The sequence below is a fragment of the Microcaecilia unicolor genome, chromosome 6 (assembly GCF_901765095.1).
Source record: "Microcaecilia unicolor chromosome 6, aMicUni1.1, whole genome shotgun sequence".
NCBI classification, from domain to species: Eukaryota; Metazoa; Chordata; class Amphibia; order Gymnophiona; family Siphonopidae; genus Microcaecilia; species Microcaecilia unicolor.
Window position 1 is genome coordinate 118,196,863 of NC_044036.1, and position 21,539 is coordinate 118,218,401.

The 21,539-nt window shown below is 42.7% G+C and overlaps 1 protein-coding gene across 2 annotated transcripts in view; it reads right to left on the reverse strand.

Moving 5' to 3' along the window:
* The window catches only part of EEF1AKNMT (eEF1A lysine and N-terminal methyltransferase), an 84,101-nt gene that overhangs the window by 59,031 nt on the left and 3,531 nt on the right, over window positions 1–21,539 (reverse strand). For both annotated transcript variants that reach the window (XM_030207369.1, XM_030207368.1), the window contains exons 2-5: window positions 11,059–11,812; window positions 8,595–8,794; window positions 7,940–8,135; window positions 4,656–4,823 (exon numbers count right to left, since the gene is read on the reverse strand). In XM_030207369.1, coding sequence (XP_030063229.1) covers window positions 4,656–4,823; window positions 7,940–8,135; window positions 8,595–8,794; window positions 11,059–11,812 — 1,318 coding nt within the window. The remainder of the gene's footprint in view (window positions 1–4,655; window positions 4,824–7,939; window positions 8,136–8,594; window positions 8,795–11,058; window positions 11,813–21,539) is intronic.

Consider the following 21,539-nt stretch of genomic DNA (forward strand, 5'->3'; position numbering starts at 1 on the left):
TACGAGCTGCCAACAAGCAGAGAAGATTTTTCTCTGTGCAGTTCATGAGGGAGGCCACCTCCACCAGATGACATGGGTTCCACCTTGCTTGTTGATAAGCCATTGCCATCACATTAGCGGAGAAAACTCAGCCCGGGGCCCCTGCCAGAAAGGGTGCGAAGTTGTGTAAAGCATTCCGTGCTGCCCTGAGCTCCAAGCAATTTATCCACCACTGAGACTCCTGTTCTGTCCAGGTGCCCTGTGCCAGACAGAACTTGTAATAATGAGCTCCAACCCGACTTGCTGGCATCTGTTACCACTTCCCAATGTGTTATTGGAAAAGTGAGCTCCAATGGTCAAATTCCTGGGCAACCACCACCACTGCATACTCCACCTGGTGAGCAGTGCCCAAGGAAAATGAAGGTCATACTTCTGAGACACTGAAGATCAGTAGCTGAGAAGAGATTCCTCTAATGGACGCATATGAGCCCTTGCCCATGGCACCACTTCCATCACCGCCATCATCATTGACCCCAGAACCTGAGCCTGCCTTGACTGAGATGATGAATCTGTTGGACCAGCTTTGATGTTCTGCATTCCGTGAGGAAGATCCTCTCCTGTGCTGCATCGAATAGAATGCCCAGATACTCCAGCGTCTGTGATGGAATTAGTCTGCTCTTTTTGAAATTGACCACCCAACAACTGCAAATGACAAGACAACTTTTGTCCGTTGCCGCCACACTGTCTGAAGTATGATGCACGAATGAGCCAGTCTGATTCCCTGATGCCGAAGGAAGGATTCCATCACCACCATAATCTTAGTAAATGTTGTGGTGAGACCAAAAGGCAAAGCTCTGAACTGGAAGTGAAAGCCCAGTACCGTAAAACACAGAAACCTCTGATGCAGCGGCAATATGGGTAAATGCAAGTGCGGCTCTTTGATATTGAGGGTGGTGAGAAATTCTCCTGCTTGCACTGAGGCTATGACTTCTCTTAATGTCTCCAGTTTAGACCTTTGAGTTTTAAGACTGGTCAGACACCAGGGACAGCAAGTCCTTCATCTTCCCCTGTTCAAGGAACTTCTACATCAAGGGCCAACTCTAATGGAGGACCCATCAACCCTTTGGTCTTATGGCCTGGCTCTTGACAGGTCAAAGCTAAGATGCAAAGACTACTTGGAGTATTTCATTATGACCTTTCTGCAGGCTAGAAAGTGTTCTAGTTAGTTTGGAGAACCTTTGAAGCCTGGTATTCTGAAACACCTATTTTTTCCACCAACCACGCATTTGTTCCTCATATTCTTGCCTTCCTCCAGGATATTCTTTTGAAGGGTCTGGCCCCTTAGAAGTTCAGGTAGCTGTGCTGGTATGTTTTAGGGGATGTATATAGAACTCTTCCTTGGATTCTCCTCTGTCAAGAGCGGTGTGTCCTGAATGAAACTAAAATCTTGTTCTCAAGTCGTTGCAAAATGCACCTTTTGAGTCCCTCAGGAGAGATACCATTAAAAGACCTCATACTCAAAACGGTTTTCTTAGTGGCCAGGCAGATTTCAGAGCTGCAAGCTCTTTCCAGCAGAAGCCCATTTCTGCATATTACTAAGGCAGGGGTTTTCCTTCATATACAGTCCCTTCCTTATTCCCAAAGTTAGGCTCCTTGTTTCACTTTAACCAGGAAATCATCCTTCCTTCCTTCCGCATGGAGGAGTACGGTGCAGACTATTTCTCTCTTAGAATCCTGGGTGTTTATAGAGTCTTGATGACATATTTAGAAAAACTAATGAATTTAGAAGAACAGAAAAGTTGTTTGTCCTTTTTAGCTGTGCCAGGAAGGGGGAAGTCATTTCTAAGGCAGCCATCACTTGTTGACTAAAGGAGATGATTTATTCAGCATATATTCTTGAAGAGCAAAAACAGCCTCCCTCGTCCCTACAAGAACAATTCACAAGAGAAGTGACTACCTCTTCGGCAGAGCTCACAGCAAAAAGGCACCAAAATTGTACTCTCTACATACCTTCTCCAAACATTACTGTTTGGACATAAAGAAAGTTCTTGTGACACTTCAGAGCCTCTAATCTCCCTCCCTCCCCCCCCCCCCCCACCACCACCAACATCATGAAGCCAGCTTTGTTACGTCCCATACATTCTGGACTGACCTGTTGAGGATGGTGAAGGAGAAATTAGATCTTAACTGCTAATTTTCTCTCCTTTAGTGCCACCAGATCAATCCAGGTTCTGGCCCTTATTCTGAGATTAAGTATAATTTTGACAGTCTTCTCTCCTCGAAGTTAAAGATTTGCCTTCTGTTCAGGATGGTTTTACTAAGTTTTCATTGTTTCAATTCTCTTCTGGAAGCATTTCTTGGAAAGAAGGTTGACTATATATATATATATGAAATTTCACTGAAAATTAGAACTTGTTTTTATTTTTGAAACATTGGATACTCAATCTTAGTAAGAAGACTAACATTCTAGAAATAGCCGATACATCAACCTGAAATGAACCAAAGGTTTGATAAGTGTGGTCTAGAAGTACTTATAAAAGATGTAATACAATATGAGTTTAATTGGGTTCCATTTAGCGGTGTGCTAGGAAATTGTTTTTAACAATGGGCTCTCCAGGCGCAGCCAGCTCTGCAATTTTGGGGGGGGGGGGGGGGGAGCAGGGGTGGCAACGTGTTCCTCTCTTTCCCCATCCCCCCTTCTGCGGAACGCCAAGCCCTACCAGCCAAATGAATACTCCACGCTAATTGTTTCTGGCTCTGAGTAGCATGCAGGGACTTTAAAAAAATGCTCAGAGCTGGAAACAAGAAGCAGAGAATGGCGGCAGTCACGGTATCTCCGCCAGCAAAGGTAACGGGGAATTTAGAGAAGCCAAGGGTGGTCCATCTCAAAACTGGAGATTTACCACAACTATGCTGGAGATTGAAGGCCAATGACAGAGGTTTTTCTCACGGGCCCCAGCCATGTCTAAAACCAGTTCTGGCATAAGCATATTCCAAAAAACCATCATATTCTAATCAATAAATAGAAAATAAATTTTTTTTCTACCTTTCTCTGGTCATTTTATTTTCTTATTGTGTTGGTCCCAGTCTTTGGGTTCTGCTTTCCTCTTTCTTCCCTTAATGTAACGTAACATAATATGGCTCTCGTATCCTGCTAACTCCCTCAAACCGGGTAACACAAAAATATGATATGATAGAATTAACCTAAATTTTTTTTAACACAAATAATTTTCAGATCTTTACAAAAAGAATAAGAACCCAGAGAATGCAGAAGTGATGGAAGAGACAGCCAACAATGAGGAGCTTGATAAATAAAAGAATCCTCAAAATAGCATTTGTATCTAACTCTTGAAAAAGAAGGGAGAGACAAGCAAAATAAATCTCTAGTTCTATTAAAACTATTACCTGTAGGAAATGAAAAAAAAATTAAGAATATAAGATGGAACGAGACCAAACGTTTTAAATATTATACAAGCCAATTTAAACAGGCCACGAGCATAAACTGGAAGCCAATGAAGGGAAATAAGAGCAGTAGAAGCACTGTCTGATCTTTTAAGTCTCAAAATAAGTTTGGCTGCTGTGTGTTGCAAAATTTGTAACCTTGAACCAAGTTTAGCAGCAATAGATAGGTATAAAATATTACAGTAATCAAAATAAGACAATATAATAGCTTGGACCAAAACAGTAAAATGCTGTTTTGCCAGTCCACTGTCCATCCATCTTCTCTCTGCATCCCCCTTGTCTTCCCACCATATTAGCATCTCCCATCTCTGTGTCCCTACACTTGCCCTAACATAACTCTTCTGTGTCCCTATGCTCCTTGCCATGTACCAGCATCTCTCCCTCGCTTCCCTCACTCCTGATCTGTCTCCCCTTTGCACGGCCAGCACCTCTCCCGCTTCCTTCTTTCCCCAGGCACCTCCCTGCTTTCTTGTCCTCCCCCTCCCCCCATGTCCATCCCCTTTCCCCCTCTCCATGCCCCCTTTCTTCCTCACTCCCTTCACTGGGATCACTTTTTTCACTACCTAACCTCCCTGTCCAGTACCACTCCCCTTCCTTGCCCCCCCCCCACCCCTGATGCAGCACCTCTCTTCCTCCTTGCCCTCCAATACCTCTCTTCTTGATGCAATTAATTTTTTTTATGTAGTGCCAAGCACAGTCGGCAATAGCAGGCTGCTTCAGCCAATCCCACCCTTAAGGAAAGGAAGGGGTGGGACACAGCTGAAGGAAAGCCCCCCCCCCCCCCCCCGACTCCAGCACACTACAGGTTCCCCTGCTTTCTTACCGAAACACTGGGGTGCTGGAGCTGCACAGTGTCCATATACAGTAAAACACACCAGTGATTTTCTACCTCTACCTGTTGGCCAATGGATGCAATACCTGCACAGTGGTTAGTACAGTGGACTTTGATCTTGGGAACTGGGTGACTCATACTGCAGTTCCTTGTGACTCTGGGCAAATCCCTTAACCCTCCATTGCCCCAGGTACAAATAAGTACCTGTATACTATGTAAACCATTTTGAACGTAGTTGCAAAAAACACAGAAAGGTGGTATATGAAGTCCCATTCCCAAAGAAAAAAAAATTAGAAAGCAAGATCTAATTTTTCTTAAGCGTGTGCATGCATGTGCCTATGGGTGTGTGCCAGTGTCCAAGTGTTACCTGCTCACCAGGTACCTGGCACAAGCTGGGGGCTTCTCAGTAAGGAAAGGCCAGCGATCATGGCCTTGTGATGCTCGCAGCACAGATAGCTCTTATCAACAGCAGCAGGATGGCCAGTCAGCAGGCTGTCAGAAGGAGCTGCTCGTTGCTTTTGCTTTTTCTCTCTCTTTCTTCTCTTTTGTCCTAAACCAAAGCAACAGAAATAATATATGTCATTTAGTTTCTAATTAATTTAGATTATCACACTAAAACAAAAAGAATTAAAGAAAACTAAGTCAAATTACCCATCAGAAAATTTTGAATGAAAAACATTTTTTCCTCCTTGGAATTTGCTCAGTATTTACCAAAAACTTACAAACCCCAGGACTCTCCAACAAGTTACCAGCACTATCCAGTTTCCCACCTTCTCCTTGCACGGTCCCCCGCTCATCTTAGGTTGCAAAGATCCACTACCCACATAGATCAGAGATCATCTAATAGATATCACTGATGCTCGTTGCCCACAAGGATTCGGGATCAGTCCAAAAAGTCTCTGAAATAAGTCATATATAGAGCTAGGCACTCAGCTTAGCAGATCAGATAAACACCACCTGCAGGGTGCAGGTTTCATCCTGGTAGGACACTGCCACTCACCACCGACAGGGATCCACGCTTATATGTCAGCTGAAGACTATTATATTCCATTCTCAGGTTTCTCCATCTGGGCAGCCTACTCTAAAACTGCAAATAAAACTACCACCTGGCTTACCAAGGGGTGATGTAGGAAACTGCTTTATGTGCAGGGCTAGCATAAAGATGAAGCTGGGAGCAAAAGGAACATCTGAGATGAAGTATTACCCAAAAGCCCTGGTGGCTCAATTGGGCTCCCCCTACCCTAAAAATCCCATTGGTGTAGAGCCCCCACTCCCTGACCACAAACATAAAAATCAAACTGACAATACATAGGTTCCTCTCTTTCCCCCCACTCCCGAGCCCCTCATCCTTCCTCCACTAGGAGGCAGGAGTAATGACCATCTTGAAAAATAAAAGTATCACCGGATGGTAGCATGGAAGCAGGAGCATGTAGCCATTGCTCCTGCCTGTCAATGTTGGAGATACATGGGGGCGGGGGGAGGTGGAAGGAAATCAGGGGAGTGAAATCACAGGCCACAAATAAAATCTTTTCTCTTTTTTTTTTTTTGGGGGGGGGGGTGGAGTTTGGGGATCAGATGCCCACTTGACTCATCAATAACATTTTTTTGGGGAGCATCAGGAAGTGAGACTGGCCACCAATGAGATTTTTGAGGGGGTTAGGAATGTGGGCAGGCCACAGACCACCACAAACATTTGTGAGGTTATGGATCCTATTTTACCCACCAATGAAATTTGGGGGAAGGGGGTGATTCTGGGCTGTTCTTTTTTTTTTTTTTTTTCTATTTCCCTTCTTGTCGGTATAGGAGCCAATCCCTGCTCATGCACAGAGGAAAGAAGATGTTTACCCACAACGTAGCAAATGTCTATCTTACCACAATGATGTGCTCTGACAATACACACTTTTAAATGTAGCTGTAATTTGCATACCACTAGTTTGCTGCATTGGGAGTAAAAAATTGTTTTAGTTATTTGCTTTGGAGTTTAGGGCAGCATTCTAACAGTGCTCTGCAAAGACCGATGTGGCTTTCTATCAACTGGGATAGGAGAAACATATTTTGCTTGCCGAAGCCAGCACCTGCTCCCTTTTCTTTCATACCTTCACCGTGTTAGCTCCACCCCCACCCTCAGCATTTTACCACTATGCACTGTTCATGTCCCAACTATTTTTCAGTTCTGTGATTTTCGCTGCAAATCGCTCTGATGGTAGGCTGTTCCAACCACCTTCTTAGTAAAGAAGTATTCTTTCACGTTTCCTCTTCATGCTGATTCCTATAGGGTCACATCATGACCACTGTCATCGGTACGACTTTATTTTCTGCTCAAGGAAAGGTAAGTACATAAGTATTGCTGAAATGAGACCAAATGTCTATCAAGCCAGTACCCGGTTTCCAACAGTAGCCGAAATCTAAGTCACAGGTATCTGGCATTACTCAAAGAACTAGATTTCAGATGCACTGATTTTGGTAAAATGGGGGAACACCTGAAGGAAGGGTAGGCACTGCAGAAGTGGAAGCACAGTGGTACAAGCTGAAAACTGCTATAAATATGGCAACTAACCTTTACACAAGGAAAGTAAACAAAAACAAGAGAAACAGGAAGCCTATATGGTTCTCCAAACAAGTGGCTGAAAAAAATAAGAGCAAAAGAGGCTGAAATCAAGAAATACAGAAGAACGTAACAAGAGGATCATGGAAAAGATCACTGGATTAAACTCAAAGAAGCAAAGAGGGAAACAGATAGCAAAAGCGCAGGCGGAAGAAAAAAATGGCTAAAGATGTAAAGAGAGGTGACAAGACCTTTTTCAGATAAACTGGGGAATGGGGAAAAGATAAAAATGGAATTGTAAGGCTGAATGATGCTGAGAATAGCTATGTGGAGAGTGATAAGAATAAAGCAAACATGTTAAACCAATACTTCTCTTCAATGTTAACGGAAGAAAATCCTAGAGAAAGACTACAGTCCTTTATCATACTTGACCAACTATGGCCCTCAAAATTGTTATCAGACAGAAGGTATCAAATAACTGCACTTCAAGAAGCATTACACGTATTTAACATCAGTCTATGGCACAGCCTCAATCTCCACCTCTCGATAAGACAATAGCCAATATGAACGCTACAGCAGACTGGGGACTCTAGCACTTTCAGTCTGCCCCATTTACTGCCTAGTGCTAGGTTTGTTTTCTTTGTAAATCATACAGATCTTAAAATGAAACGGTCAGTCAAATCTGTATAATTAATACTATCCGCTTCTGGTTGGTGGGTAGGGGCTAAGTTTAGATAGGGGCCAATTACTGTATTAGAGAAGGGTAGTAGTCGGGGGGGGGGGGGGGGGGGGGGGAGGAGTCATATGGGGTTTAAAGAGGATCAGACTTTATTTGTGTAACTTTTTGGGAATGGATTGGTGTTGGATTGGCTATATACTTCTCTGATGCATAAACTACTTTTAGATATTACAGAAAACAGATAATCAGGCATAAAAGCAAATAGATAAATTGAATAGCCTATACCCCAAAAGATCTCTGGTTTTCCGTTGATGTCTTCACAATCCAGAAAACAGGTGAAGATCTTCTGTATAGAAACCTGGCTCCTGACAATGCCAGGCCCCTAAGAAAGCTAGGCCCCTCACCTTTGGCTAGAGCTGGGGACAGTGACCAGGCCCCTCACCTTTTGACGGAGCTGGGGGTAGTAATCTAGCTTCTGACTGAACCACGTTCCTGTTGCTGAGGAAGATGAGCCTTCGGAAGTAGTTCTCCCCTTCTCCCTTCACATCCTCGATGACATACTCCCCACTCAGGTTGCTGCAGCCACGCTGCTGGACCTTGCGCACACCAATGTCTCCACCAGCTGACAGGAATGGGATCTTAGAGAAATGGAAGGGAAAAATCATTAGAGATCAGGGGAAAAAAAGGGGGGGGGGAGGGGTTTGGACTAGTGCTGTACATTCTATTGCGGCTCTTAAGACAAAGTAAAAAAGATTCATGGTTCTCATATCTGCAAAGTACTACTCTCATTTACTGAAAACTGGCTGCTTAGAAGTTCACAAGAAATGTATTTTGAAAAATTCTGTGAGAACCTCTACGCTGCCACTGCCAGCCATAGGCAACATTCCACTAAGCAGTTAAATGCCGCACAGGAGTCCTCCACTGGGGTTCCTGCAATATTGTACTTTGAATCACAAGGGACAGACAGGTCCCTCATGATTAAAAGCATGACATTTCAACACCACCTCTATCAATCATCACAGGTGACGTCATTGGACAGCATCAAGTCTAAAATACACCTGCACTCTTTAGATCCAGCTGTCATGAGCTGCTGTTACCTGCTGATTGGCTGGCATACCCGGAGGACCCAGTTCCAAGACCTTGGCTGACAGCTCAGACTGGATGCCCTCCATTCCATCATACTGATGGTCTCGGTGTAAGGTCACAACGATCAACCTCCTGAATCCTGCGCTGCCGGCTAGCTGTTTCCTCCCTTCCTCTGTCCTAAAGAGCCACTCTGTCTCTCTGCCCTGAGGGACTGGGACAAACAAGACAAGAATCAGGAGAAAGAACATGGAACACAGTAAAGAAAACAAGATTGGAAAGATATTCTCCAAGGAGAATGCAACATTTTCAAAAGTGTTCTTTATATTGTGTGTGCGAGAGAAAGTTCAAACTGGGAGGGGGGGGTGCAAATGCGTGAGAGAGAAAGTGTGTACCAGAGTGAGTGTGTGTGTGTATGAGAGACCATGCACTAAAGAGAGACTGCATTTTCATCAGGGATAGGATATAGGTGGTAGGGGTGTGCACCAGAGAAATAAAATATTTCACTTGTGTGTGTGTGTGGGGGGGGGGGGGGGTCAAAAAAGCTAGGCTTCAAATCCCACAAAAGCTCTTTTTAAACCCTGACAAGTGACTTAATCCTTTGTTGCTACAGGTACAAACTTTAGGTCGTAAGCTCTCTGGGGAAAGGGAATTATATTTAGCTATAGTAGGTAGGTAAATCACTTTCTTACCAAGGATCTGTGCAGAGATATTTGCGAGCTCTGTGCTAGGATATGGACAGGTTTATGAGAGATAGATGGTGTTGGATTGAGTAGCATCTACTTAATCTCCAGCCTCCCTCTCATACCCTCCCTAATGTCCTTCCCCCCCCCCCCCCCCCCCAAATGTTCTTTGGCTCCTCATTCCACCACCCTCAAAAAGATTCTCCATTCCCTCCTCATTATCCCTTCATGCCATTGATACAGATCTCTGTTGCTTATCTAAACCAACTAGTATCCTCCTCTGCCTCCCAGACCCCAATTAGACCTTCAAATCACATCATGACACTGTCATGTAGCACAATTCAAAGCACAAGGCACTTCTCTCCTAATCCTCCTGTCGGGCTAGATCAGTGGCAATGAGTGTAGGCAATGTTCCCTTTAAGCAGAGCACACAAGCGATTGCTCATACATTTTAGGAGTATCACACACAGATTTTACATGGTTGCTCACAACAATATTTTTTGTGCTATATACTGTAAGAAATATAAAAAGTTGAAAAGTTCACAGTAGCAGGAAGTGCTGACAGTGATTGATTAATGCAACCTCCCCCCCATGTCTTGAGAGAAAGTGCTGCAAAACGGGCAAGGGCAAGACGCCTGACTGTCTGTAAGAAAAGAAAAAGGAATGGGAACCAGATGCGGCATATGTTTTGCTTTAAGTTAAAGGATTTATGGTATGATATAGACTGCACGTGATGTTAGAAGAAAGAGCAGGGAAAAACAGTATTTAAGCAGGATGAAAGGAATATGTATTAAGCATTCTACTTTGTCTAGATATGCTTCCTGCATACCTCATTAAAAGGTATGCAGTATAATTGTAAATAAACATTTTATATTGAATATGAAATTCGTCTAACCTTTTCTTCAATACAAAAATTGTTGGTTTTTAAAACTTGTTGCTCACACACAAAAATATTTGCACACACCAGGCCACACCTTAGAGGAAACATTGGCACTGGGTGAACTGGCGGGAAAGTGTCCCTAATCTAAGGTTTTGCACAGAAGCACAGGAAGCTGGTCTTCATCTCCTATGAGCAGCACTGACTGAAAGGCACTTGTGATTGCAAAGCGAGAGCAACAAGTGTTAACAAGATGCCAACTTCCATTTGTTTTTTTCAATTTTAACATTCCTGTTAAACGTATAACTTTCTGTTGACAGGAAAATTACATGTGCAAGTTACTGCACATTTTCAGCTAAAAAATGAGAGAGACAGAAAAAAATGGTCTGGCTATAAGGATGCCACAGTACACATACTTTCAAGAATGCCACCCAAAGGAGGAAGGGAGAGAGAACCAACAAATGAATAAGTGAGAAAGAAACAGAATGTGTCCCTTACAGACATGTTACCAGCTAGGAGCTTGAGTCAGGGAATACCAAGAACAAAAATGTAATACTGCACAAGGTAACCAGGACTGGTTACACCCAGTCTAGTGACCAAGATCCTTCTTCTTCAGGCTAACATTGGTGGCCACTATTTCTTCCCCCTCCCAATCCAGTGATAGCTCAGCAGCTTTACATAAATGGATCTTTACTGGTCACCTTCTTGAAAGGGTACAGTGAGAAACCATTCCCTTTCAGAAATAGAGTGTCTGAGTCTTGTCAACAAAGGAGGCAGGAGTTAACAGAACAACCCTATTACACGTGCCAACTCCACAAACGAGCTCAGCAATACATTATACTTTTTCAATGTACTCATCTCTACCATCTTGCATGGTTAGGAGCCATTCTCAACTCCTGCCTGCAAAAGGCAACTTACCAATGAAGATGGCAAAATGATTAGCATGAGCTGGCCTCAGAGAGCTGCTATCCACCACGCAGAGAGTGTAGCGTGGCTTCTCGGACCCTGCTTTACACAGATCCAGGGACAAGCCTTCCACACCAAGGCCAGTTTTCAGCTGGTTCCTCAGCAATGCATACTGCTGCCGCTCCTTCACTGCCTCCACCAGTCGCTCTTTACTCTCTACCCGCAGGGGCTGACCTTGCTCCTCCACACAGATCTCCAGGATCTGGAGAGCTGAATCTGCCATCTTCCTGCACTTGGTCATGACGAAAACAAAGATGGGCATAGGGAAGCGCCGCTCCTCTGCTCCTCCCTCTCTCTCTGTGATCTGATGTACCCTCACCATCCAGCCCTCCTTTGTAAAGTAGTCCACTGCCTGCCTCAGCACATGGTCCTGGGCTAGGGAGACGCAGAGAAAGCGGCCCCCAACTTGCAGCACCCGGCCGATCTCGGCAAACATGCTGTCTGCCCGCTGTAGTGTGGCAGCCTCTGTGTCCGTTAGGATAGCGTCCAATGTTCCCTTGTCCAGCACTACCTGGAAGTAGGCATCAGGGAACTCCATCTGCAATGCATCCATGCGAAAGAAGCTCATGGTAGGTCTACGGGTAACATTGCGCTCCGTCATCTGCCGGATCACCATCTCACTGAGGTCGATGTTCACCAGATGCTGGTATCCCACATCATACAGCTGTTCACTCAGCTCTGAGTTACCACAGCCCACTACCAACACCTGCTCAGGCAGAGGAAAACAGAAGACATGCCAGTTACATAATTATTATCCAACACAATTATAATACAGCAAAAAAAAAAAGTGAAAACCTGTATTTATAAAACTATTCTTCTACTGAAAAGATTTTTAACACTTTCAAGTCGCTATTGCTTTGATACTCAGACATAACTGGCAGTAGTGCACAAAGAGAGCAAATGAAAAGAACTAGTCCTCACAGAAATATTTATTCTCATCTATATATATACGTATCTAATTATATATATCTACCTATAATATAAATAAAAGCACATGCATGTGTTTGTTTGCCTGTGTCCGAACTGCTCTGTAACGGCCACCAAACCAGACATGCAGACTCTACCCGACGTTGCCAAGGTTACTGTGCAGTTTGAAGGGGGGGGGGCACTCGGGAGGGGGAGTAATACAGTCATCCATTAAATGAATTAGCACCCCATCAGGGGAACACGACAGCAGGAAACTGTAATTTCAATATGCCCTTGAAAAGAAGGTTGTGTTGACAGGAAAATGAATGAAGAAAATCAACCTAAACAGATTGATCAGAAAAGAAAACTTGCTGCTAGGTAGGGATCCAGTCTCTACATTTTCTGATTTAAGGGAGTATTAAATTCAACGTCAATGACACCCGTTCTCACACACCCCAGTCACACTCAGCCAGTCTCATCCCCCCAACTCACACTCCCCCATTCTAATACAGCACTCAGCAAACACCCCATTCACACACACCCCTCCGCAAAACAACCCCAATCACACACCCCAGAATAGCAAACCCCCACTCACTCACCCCCTAGCATACTTACACAGCGTTATTACATACAAATAAACCTTGCTTTTCTCAATTACAAAGTACTAAGCTATCGCTCAGCAATGCCAGTGGGTACAGCTAGTTATGGCAAGTCCATGTTTATTGAATTATCACGAAAAGGAACTATGTGCTGTTGCTGCACAAAAGTTTGCCTTTACCATCTAGGAGGAGCCATTTTAGATCCAGTCCTTAGGAGAATGCAGGGCATAGTATGAGAGGTAACAGTGTTGGATCTGCTGTAACAGTGACCATAACATGATCAAATCTGAGTTAATATTGAGAGTGAAGCCACAAAGGAAAATTTACACTTGCCCCAACTCTCTACTTTAAAAGCCTGCCTTGATTCCACTGATTGACGACTTTCTTCTAATCATTTAATCCTCAAACCTTCCGAACCATTGGTGCTGTAGGTATCTAGGCGCCCTCAATTTGGCACCTACTTTGCATGGTTTCTCTTTGAAGCTTGTTATTCTTTCCATTACTTAGGAGTCATCTTAGACTCCCTACTTTCCTTTGCCCCTCAGGTCCCATCTACCTTGCGACTGGTTTTAGAAGAAGTTGCTCCATCTTACCCATTCAAATACAAAACGTAAGGTATCTGCAGTGTGGTATTCTTTGGAACTTCGACTTCTCAAAACTCAGTTGCGTAGTACAGAATGTGCCTGGCACCAACATCGCTCGTCTGACACCTATCTGCAGTTTCATTCTAGCTTCCGTCACTATATGGCTCTTCTTCGTAAATCAAAACGAGAATAATTTTCTCAACGTATCAGAGTTCTACAAACAAATCTCAGACTCTTTTCCAACTTGTAAAATCTACTGCTCCTTCTGCAACAATTCCCTCTTATGACCCCTCCATTTTATCGCCAGATACCTTAGTCTCCTTCTGTCAATCTAAAATTTCTATTCTTTGTGCCTCTTTCCCTGTCAGCTCTTCCCCTATCCCCCCTCCCTCCTTACCCTCCTTTCAAAAATTCATGTCTCGGAGGACTCATCTACTTCACTTTTTTTTGCTTGATCCTCTTAATTCACCTACTCTAGCCATCCTCAAAACTGATGCTTTGTCCGTTAATCCCTCAGGTTCTCCTTCAGATCCATGGCCTGCACATTTTTTCAAATGCCTGATCAATCACGTGCTTCCATTTATCCTGCTCCTGATCCAGGCAAGCCTGTCACTTGGTCAGGTGCCCTGCTTGGAAACATGACAATCACACCTCTTCTGAAAAAAAACAAACAAAACAAAAAAAAAACCACATCTCTAGACCGTACTGATCCTAACAACTACAGGCCCATCTTCTATCTTCCATTTCTCTCTAGGTTTTGGAAAAGGTTGTCCACCATCACCTCAACTCTTTCTTTGACTCCTCATTGGCTTTACATCCTTACTAGTCTGGTTTTCACAAACAGCATTAGCACAGAAACTCTCCTGGTGTCTATGCATGATACTATTATAACATCCTTAGATCAACACTCTTCTGTGAAACTTGTGTCACTTGATCTGTCTTCTGCTTTTGATATTGTCAATCATGCTCTTCTTCTTCATTGCCTACAGTCTACTGGGATTTCTGACACTGTTCTGTCCTACTTTGGTTTAAATGCTGTCTGCTCACACCTATCAAGTTATCCACGGCACAGCTCGTTCACCCACAGTTCCTATCCTCTCAGTTGGTCTTCTGTTGGTTCTCCTCTCAACGTTACAACCACAGAAAGGCAGTATATCAAGTCCCATTCCCATATATTCCAGTGTATTGGCAGAATTGAAAAATGAACTATTGTTAGTAATATGTAATTTATCTTTAAAATCAAGCATAGTACTGGAAGATTGGAGGGTGGCCAATTTTTAAAAAGGGTTCCAGGGTCAAAAACACCGCCAAATGTATTCTTTGGGGTTTTCACCAAGTCAATGATATTTCAACTTTATTTAAATAGTTTCATGGGTTTCAAGTCACCTACTTTATTAGATTTGTAAATGGCAAAACTATTCAAGGTTGTTAAATACATGTGGACTGTGAAAAATTGCAGGAATACCATAGTATTCAAAATGGCAGATGAAATTAAATGTGGACAAATGCAAAGTCATGGAAATTGAGAAGGAAAACCCAAATCATTGTTATCTCATGCTAGGATCCACCTTAGGGGTCTGCACCCAAGAAAAAGAAACTTCTGCACAGTGTGTGGCGGCAGCCAAAAAAAGGATGCTACGAGTAATTAGGAAAGGGATGATAAATAAGATCAAGATTATTATAATGCCTCTGTATCGCTCCATGGTGTGACATTACCTTGAGTACTGCGTTCTGTTCTGGTCGCCATATTATAAAATAGATATAGCGAATTAGAAAAGGTTCAAAGAAGAGTGACCAAAATGATTGCGGGTATGAACTTCTCTCATATTAGGAAAGGTTAAAGAGGTTAGGGCTCTTCAGATTGGAAAAGAAACGGCTGAGGGGAAATATGATTGAGGTCTACAAAATCCTGGGTGTTGTAGAACGAGAATAAGTGAATCAATTTTTTACTCTTTCAAAAAGAGTACATACAAAGGCTAGGGGACACTCAATGAAGTTCGTGTAATACTTAAAATAGAAGTAAATGTTTTTCACTCAATGAACAGGTAAGCTCTGGAACTCATTGCCAGAGGGTCTGGTAACAGCGGTTAAAATATCTGGGTTTAAAGAAGGTTTGGACAAGTTCCTGGAGGAAGAGTGCATAGTCTGCTATTAGGACAAACATGGGGGAAGCCACTGCTTGCCCTGGGATTGGTAGCATAGAATCTTGCTACTATTTGGGTTTCTGCCAGGTACTTGTGACTTGGATTGGCCACTGTTGGAAACAAGATAGTGGGCTAGATGGACCACTGGTCTGACCTAGTATGGCTATTCCTATGTTCTTATGATATCTTATTCATTGTCACTTGATCCTCCATTGCCCCAGGTTCAAGATTGTGAGCCCACTAGGGACAGAAAGTACCTGCATATAGTATATGTAAACCGCTTCTTAGATCAATAAGAATATTTTCTTTTTTTGGTTACCCTGTCTATTAATGTATAAATTGAGCACGATATATCATTTAACTTAAAGTTAATGTAAATATGTACTTTTAATATCTTTGGATATTATTTATATGTTTATGTTACTTTAATTCAATATTTTTATATATGTTTTTAGATGCATGGACTATTGTATGGATAGATATTTATTTGATAATCTAGTATACACATGGTTCCAACTGATATTTGTATGTCTAATTTCTATCAACATACATGTTACAACGAGTACACAAATGATATATACTTATGCTTTCTCAGTCTTTTCCCAAGAAATTATATATATATATATATATATATATATATATATATATATACGTACATACACACACACACAGAGTGCAATCCGCTTAAGTGAAACGGTCTGAGTCCAAAGAAATACATGCAGTTAACCGGAGCGTGAACAACCGTTGTGACCCAAAGAAGCTTGACAGCTGATAAACATATGTACAGTACTGTTTATATGCACAGTATATAGTCTCCGTTAACTGATATTAGGCTTACTTGAAGTAAATCAGTCATAGTCCTCTGTACACTCATGTCTGCGAGTTCCATAGACTATGCCTGCCAGATGGTAAAAACTGATATAAACTATCACAAGGGAACAAATTTTGTTAACTATTCCACCAGCTATGTAACACAAAACCTTATAAGAATAGATATAAATTTTAATGTTAACAAAATCCACTCTTTATTAATTTTTTACGCCATCATTTTTTAAAATCCATGCTTTACATTGTCCATTCCAGTTGTATTCATGTTCTTCCAAAAGTCTGTATTATAACTTAAAGCTATTTTAGCTCATTGTCCAATAGTTCTTTATACACTGTCTGAGAGATAGTGCCAAAAGGAGTTTGATGAAAAAGTTGTTATTGTAAGTAAATTTGATATGTATATGAACTAGAATGTTGAAATTAATAGATATGAGACTGATGGTGTAACATGTATTCACAGCCATTGCAGTTGTTATATATACAATGGATGAATCTGAGTGATATCTCGCTGTGTTAATGCGATGTTTAAACAGCTCCTGAGGACGCCGCTGGTGAAACACAGCACTGTGTAGAGCTGCAAGAAAGGACTTTTTTTTGTATAAAGAACTGATGGACAATGAGCTAAAATAGCTTTAAGTTATAATACAGACTTTTGGAAGAACATGAATACAACTGGAATGGACAATGTAAAATATGGATTTTAAACAATGATGGATTAAAAAAATTAATAAAGAGTGGATTTTGTTAACATTAAATTATATCTATTCTTATAAGGTTTTGTGTTACATAGACGGTAAAAACTGTCGAAGCACTGACATCCAGTGGCCTCCAGATAGGCCCACACGATGTTGAGACTCTCCAGCGCTCTTGCAAAAGTAACAGGAGGTTGTTGAATTTTGTCAGCATGTGCCTCGCTGCTCATTTCATCACCTGTTTCATCATCAGCCGTTGTTGCCTGAGTGTAGGCACATATCTCGACATCAGTGCTGTCGTCAGCTGTTTGTAGATCGTAATCAACAGCTACGTAGTGATGAAACTCCTCTTCAATAACACCGGCTGGGATGTCAATAGCCTGTTCACCTGACGCATTTGTAACAGCTGCATCTGTTTCGTCCCTCTCAACATCCTTAACAAAGCTTGCCCGCTTGTAGGAGTTCACAATGGTTGCCTGTGTAACATGATTCCAGGCTTCTTTCTGCACATGTAGGGAATCTACTACTAATCCAACAGTGATAGATTACGAGCCAGTTCAACAGCACGTTTATCCTTGTCAGTCTGGTCATCCATAAAGCTCATCAGTCGACATAGCACAAGAGCCCGATAATGTTGTTTGAAATTGGCTATTATGCCCCTATCCATAGGTTGGATCAGAGAGGTAGTGTTTGGTGGCAGGACGACCACCTTGACATTAGACAGCCTGACATCATCACTGTGTGCAGCACAATTATCACAAAGCAACAAAATCTGACGCTTTTGAACCCACATTCTAGTGTCTAACTTCTTTAGCCACTGCTTCCAAATTTCCCCCGTCATCCATGAATTTGCGTTATCCTCGTATGACACAGGAAGTCGCTTAACATTCTTGAAGCAACGGGGCTGTTTGCTCTTTCCAATGACAAGTGGTTCCAACTTCTCACTCCCATCCATATTGCAGCAAAGGAGGATCGTCAGTCGGTCCTTCAATGTTTTACCTCCTGTAGTTTTGGCTTGTTTGAATGCAAGTGTTCCATCAGGAATCGCTCGCCAGTAGAGACCGTTTTCGTCAGCATTGAAAATGTCACGAGGTGCAAACTCGTTCAAGATGGGAGGAAGAACTGAAACAACCCAATTTTCAGCACCAAAGTCATCAGCGTCTTGTTTTTCAACATGCTGTTTCTTGAATTTTATGTTCTTCCTCTCCTTCCAATCATCCAACAGTGGCTTTCAATTCAGTTAGTCCAAGACTTTCAGCTAGCTGATTAGCTTTCTCCATAAGCAGTGGACCACTGACAGGAAACTGTCTGCTCCTGACTGGAGAAAACCATCGAAGAAGAGCATCTTCTACATCCTCAGCTTTTCCTGCCCATTTACGTTTCCAGTGTGGATTTGTACTGTTTTGCCAGTCTTCCAGAAGCTGGTCTTTCTGCTTGAAGATATGTGAAATTTGACTGGGATTGACACCACATTCCTGCAGAGGAGCGGTCTTAAACCATGCATATAAGCGAATCTTGCACTTTTCAGTGGTGCGCTAAACCGGTTTGTCCCCATAGAAATTGATGGTGCCAAAAACGGTACCGAAGTACGGCATGCAGTTAAACAGAGTATGCGCTTATCCGACGTGAACTTAAATGGAGTGCACTGTATATATATATATATTATATATTTCAATTTTAATGTTTGATTGGTTTTGATCATTATGTGCATGGATATTTATTTGAATTTTGATCTACAAATCTTGTATATTTGTGTTTTGTCAGAGCCCTGAGGCAGGTGCACACTGCACCGAAATATGGCCAGTGTCGGGTCATTTTCATTAAAGATTGTACCATTGAAGACCCCATTGTGAATCTTTTTGCTGTCCTCATTTTGTGTACTTTTGGACCCTCTCTTCTGTTACCTAGCATTATGCACCATTTCTTCACCAATTTTTCAGCGTGGAAAAGTATTGTAATGGAAGAAAGGCACCAAAATGGCCCAAAAACAGCAGATTGGTGCGGAACTACACTTATGCACCCCATTATAAAATAGTGCCCAATTACGCACCCCATTATAAAATAGTGCCTAAGTGTTTCCGTTTGAATCTGAAAAGGTGGCATGATAGGAGAGACAAGGGCGAATAAGGGGTGTTCCCTTAAAATGGGCACAGTGTTATTGTGGTGATCTGTACCCAACTCGCACGCCGAGATTTAGATCTGGTTTAGAAACATAGAAACATGACGGCAGATAAGGGCCAAATGGCCCGTTCAGTCTGCCCATCCTCAGTAATCACTAACTCCTCCTTTTCCTAAGAGATCCCACATGCTTGTCCCACGCTTTCTTAAATTCTGACACAGTCCTCGTCTCCACGACCTCCACAAGGAGGCCATTCCATGCATTCACCATTCTTTCCATAAAACTGTATTTTCTAAGATTCCTCCTAGGTCTATTTCCTCTTAACTTCATTCTATGCCCTCTCAGAGTTTTCTTTCATTTGGAAAAGGCGCTCACCTCCTGTACAATTTCAGTTGGGGTAAATGCTAGCACCAAAAGTTGGGTGCTGTTTCCGGCGTTACATGCTATTTCATAAAGGGCACGCATCCTGGAGTGCCCTTTATAGATTAGCATGCAGCTCAGATTTTTTTTCAGCATGAATTTTTTGGCATCACATACTGAACCCAGCCCAAAACATCACAATTCAGTGACAACAAAAACAATTAGCCCCAAAACCCTTGTATAGGTGAAGACTCCGAGGCCGTATCTGACATAAAAGACTTTAAGTGGTTCAGAGAAAGGCAATGCAAACGGTATGGGGTCTACACCAAAAGACATAGGGAAAAAAACACTTGACCTGAATATATATACCCTAGAGCAGGGGTTCTCAACCCAGTCCTTGGGACACACCTAGCTAGTCAAGTTTTCGGGATATCCACTATGAATATGCATAAGACATATTTGCATACATTACCTGCATTTTATGCAAAAATATCTCATGTACATTAATTGTGGGTATCCTGAAAACCCGACTGGCTAGGTGTCCCGAGGACTGGGTTGAGAAACCGTGCTGCAGAGGAAAGGAGAGTTTGGGGCAGTATGATACAGATAGTTGAATATTTGTAAGTTATTAATATACAAACAAACTTTTCCAGAAACAGGAAAGCAGTAGAACTAGAGGGCATGAATTGAGGTTGCAGGGTGGTAGACATTGGCATGATATCAGGAAATACTTTTTCACAGAGGGTGCTAGATCAGTGGTTCCCAAACCTGGTCCTAGAGGCACACCAGCCAGTCATGTTTTAAAGATATCTACAATGAATATTCAGGAGAGAGATTTGCATGCAGTGGAGGCAGTGCACGCAAATCTTTCATCAATTTTCAGTGTGGATATCCTGAAAATCTGACTGACTGGGGTGCCTCCAGGACCAGGTTTGAGAACCACTGTGCTAGGTGCCTGGAATAGTTTCCAAGTGGAGGTGCTACAGACAAAAACAGTAATCAAAAATACATGGAATAAACACAGAGGATGAAATAAAAACAAAATGAGGGGGGAGGGGATGGGTGAGAGAAGGGATAGGGTAGCAACATCACTGTATAACCTGTTCAAAAGTTGTAAGAGTATACATTGCTTGTTGTACCAAAATCTTTCAATAAAGAAAATGGAAAAAAATGAATATCATCATGGCTGATGTGCTATGATGGGTAGTAGTGGCGCTTACATAGCTACTCCAGAAGCTGGGACATAAGGCCAGTACTAGACAAACTTCCAGGGTTTGTGTTCTGAAAATGGCAAAAAGAGAGGTCAGGATGAGCTGCAGTGGGCTTTGTCGTCAACTTCAGTGGTTGGGGAGACCAGACTTCTATGGTCTGGTCTAAAAATGGCGAGGACAGGTCAGGATCAAGTATTCATATTTTATTTCACATTTATATCATATGCTATAAGTGTGGATGTTATATATCTTTGTGAGGGAGAGGATGGCATCAACTGTAAAATAAAATATTAATTACAAATACGGTTGACTTGTTGATTTAATTGTTATCATAATGAATGTGACTATACTGAGGTCTTAAGACTATTGTGATAATCGTAATAACAAACTGCCACCTGTCCTGGTTGTGATGTTGGTGTTTAATTATAAAGGAATATAACCTAAACAGAGTGGAGGGTGCAACTCTGGCCTTCTTGTTGGGCAGATTGGTTAAACCATGCAGGTCTTTATCGTCATTGTTTTTATCATTTACTGTAGACTAAGCTATTTATTGAGACACTTGACTGTGTGAGAGAGAGTGAATGTGCAAGTGTGTGTGTGTGACAGAGAGAGAGTGAGAGTGGGTGCAAGTGTGTCCGTGAGAGAGAGAGAGTGTGTGTGTGAGAATCAGAGTGTGTGCCAGGGGCCCCTCCCTCCCAGTTCCAGGGTCCGCCCTCCATCCCTCCCTCCCTCCGAGATCCAGGGTCATCCCCCCCTCCCAGTTCCAGGGTCATCCCCCCCCTCCCTCGGAGTTCCAGGGTCCCTTCCAGTTTCAGGGTCCCCCCCACCCTCCCTCCCTCTGAGTTTCAGGGTCCCCACCCTCCCAGTTCCATAGTCTGCCTCCCTGTTCCATGGTCCTGTCCCCTCCCTTCCTCCCTCCCTCGGAGATGCTTGGTGGGGGGGTGGGGGGGGTTGCTATTTGCTGTCAACCTAAGGAGACACTGCTTCTGG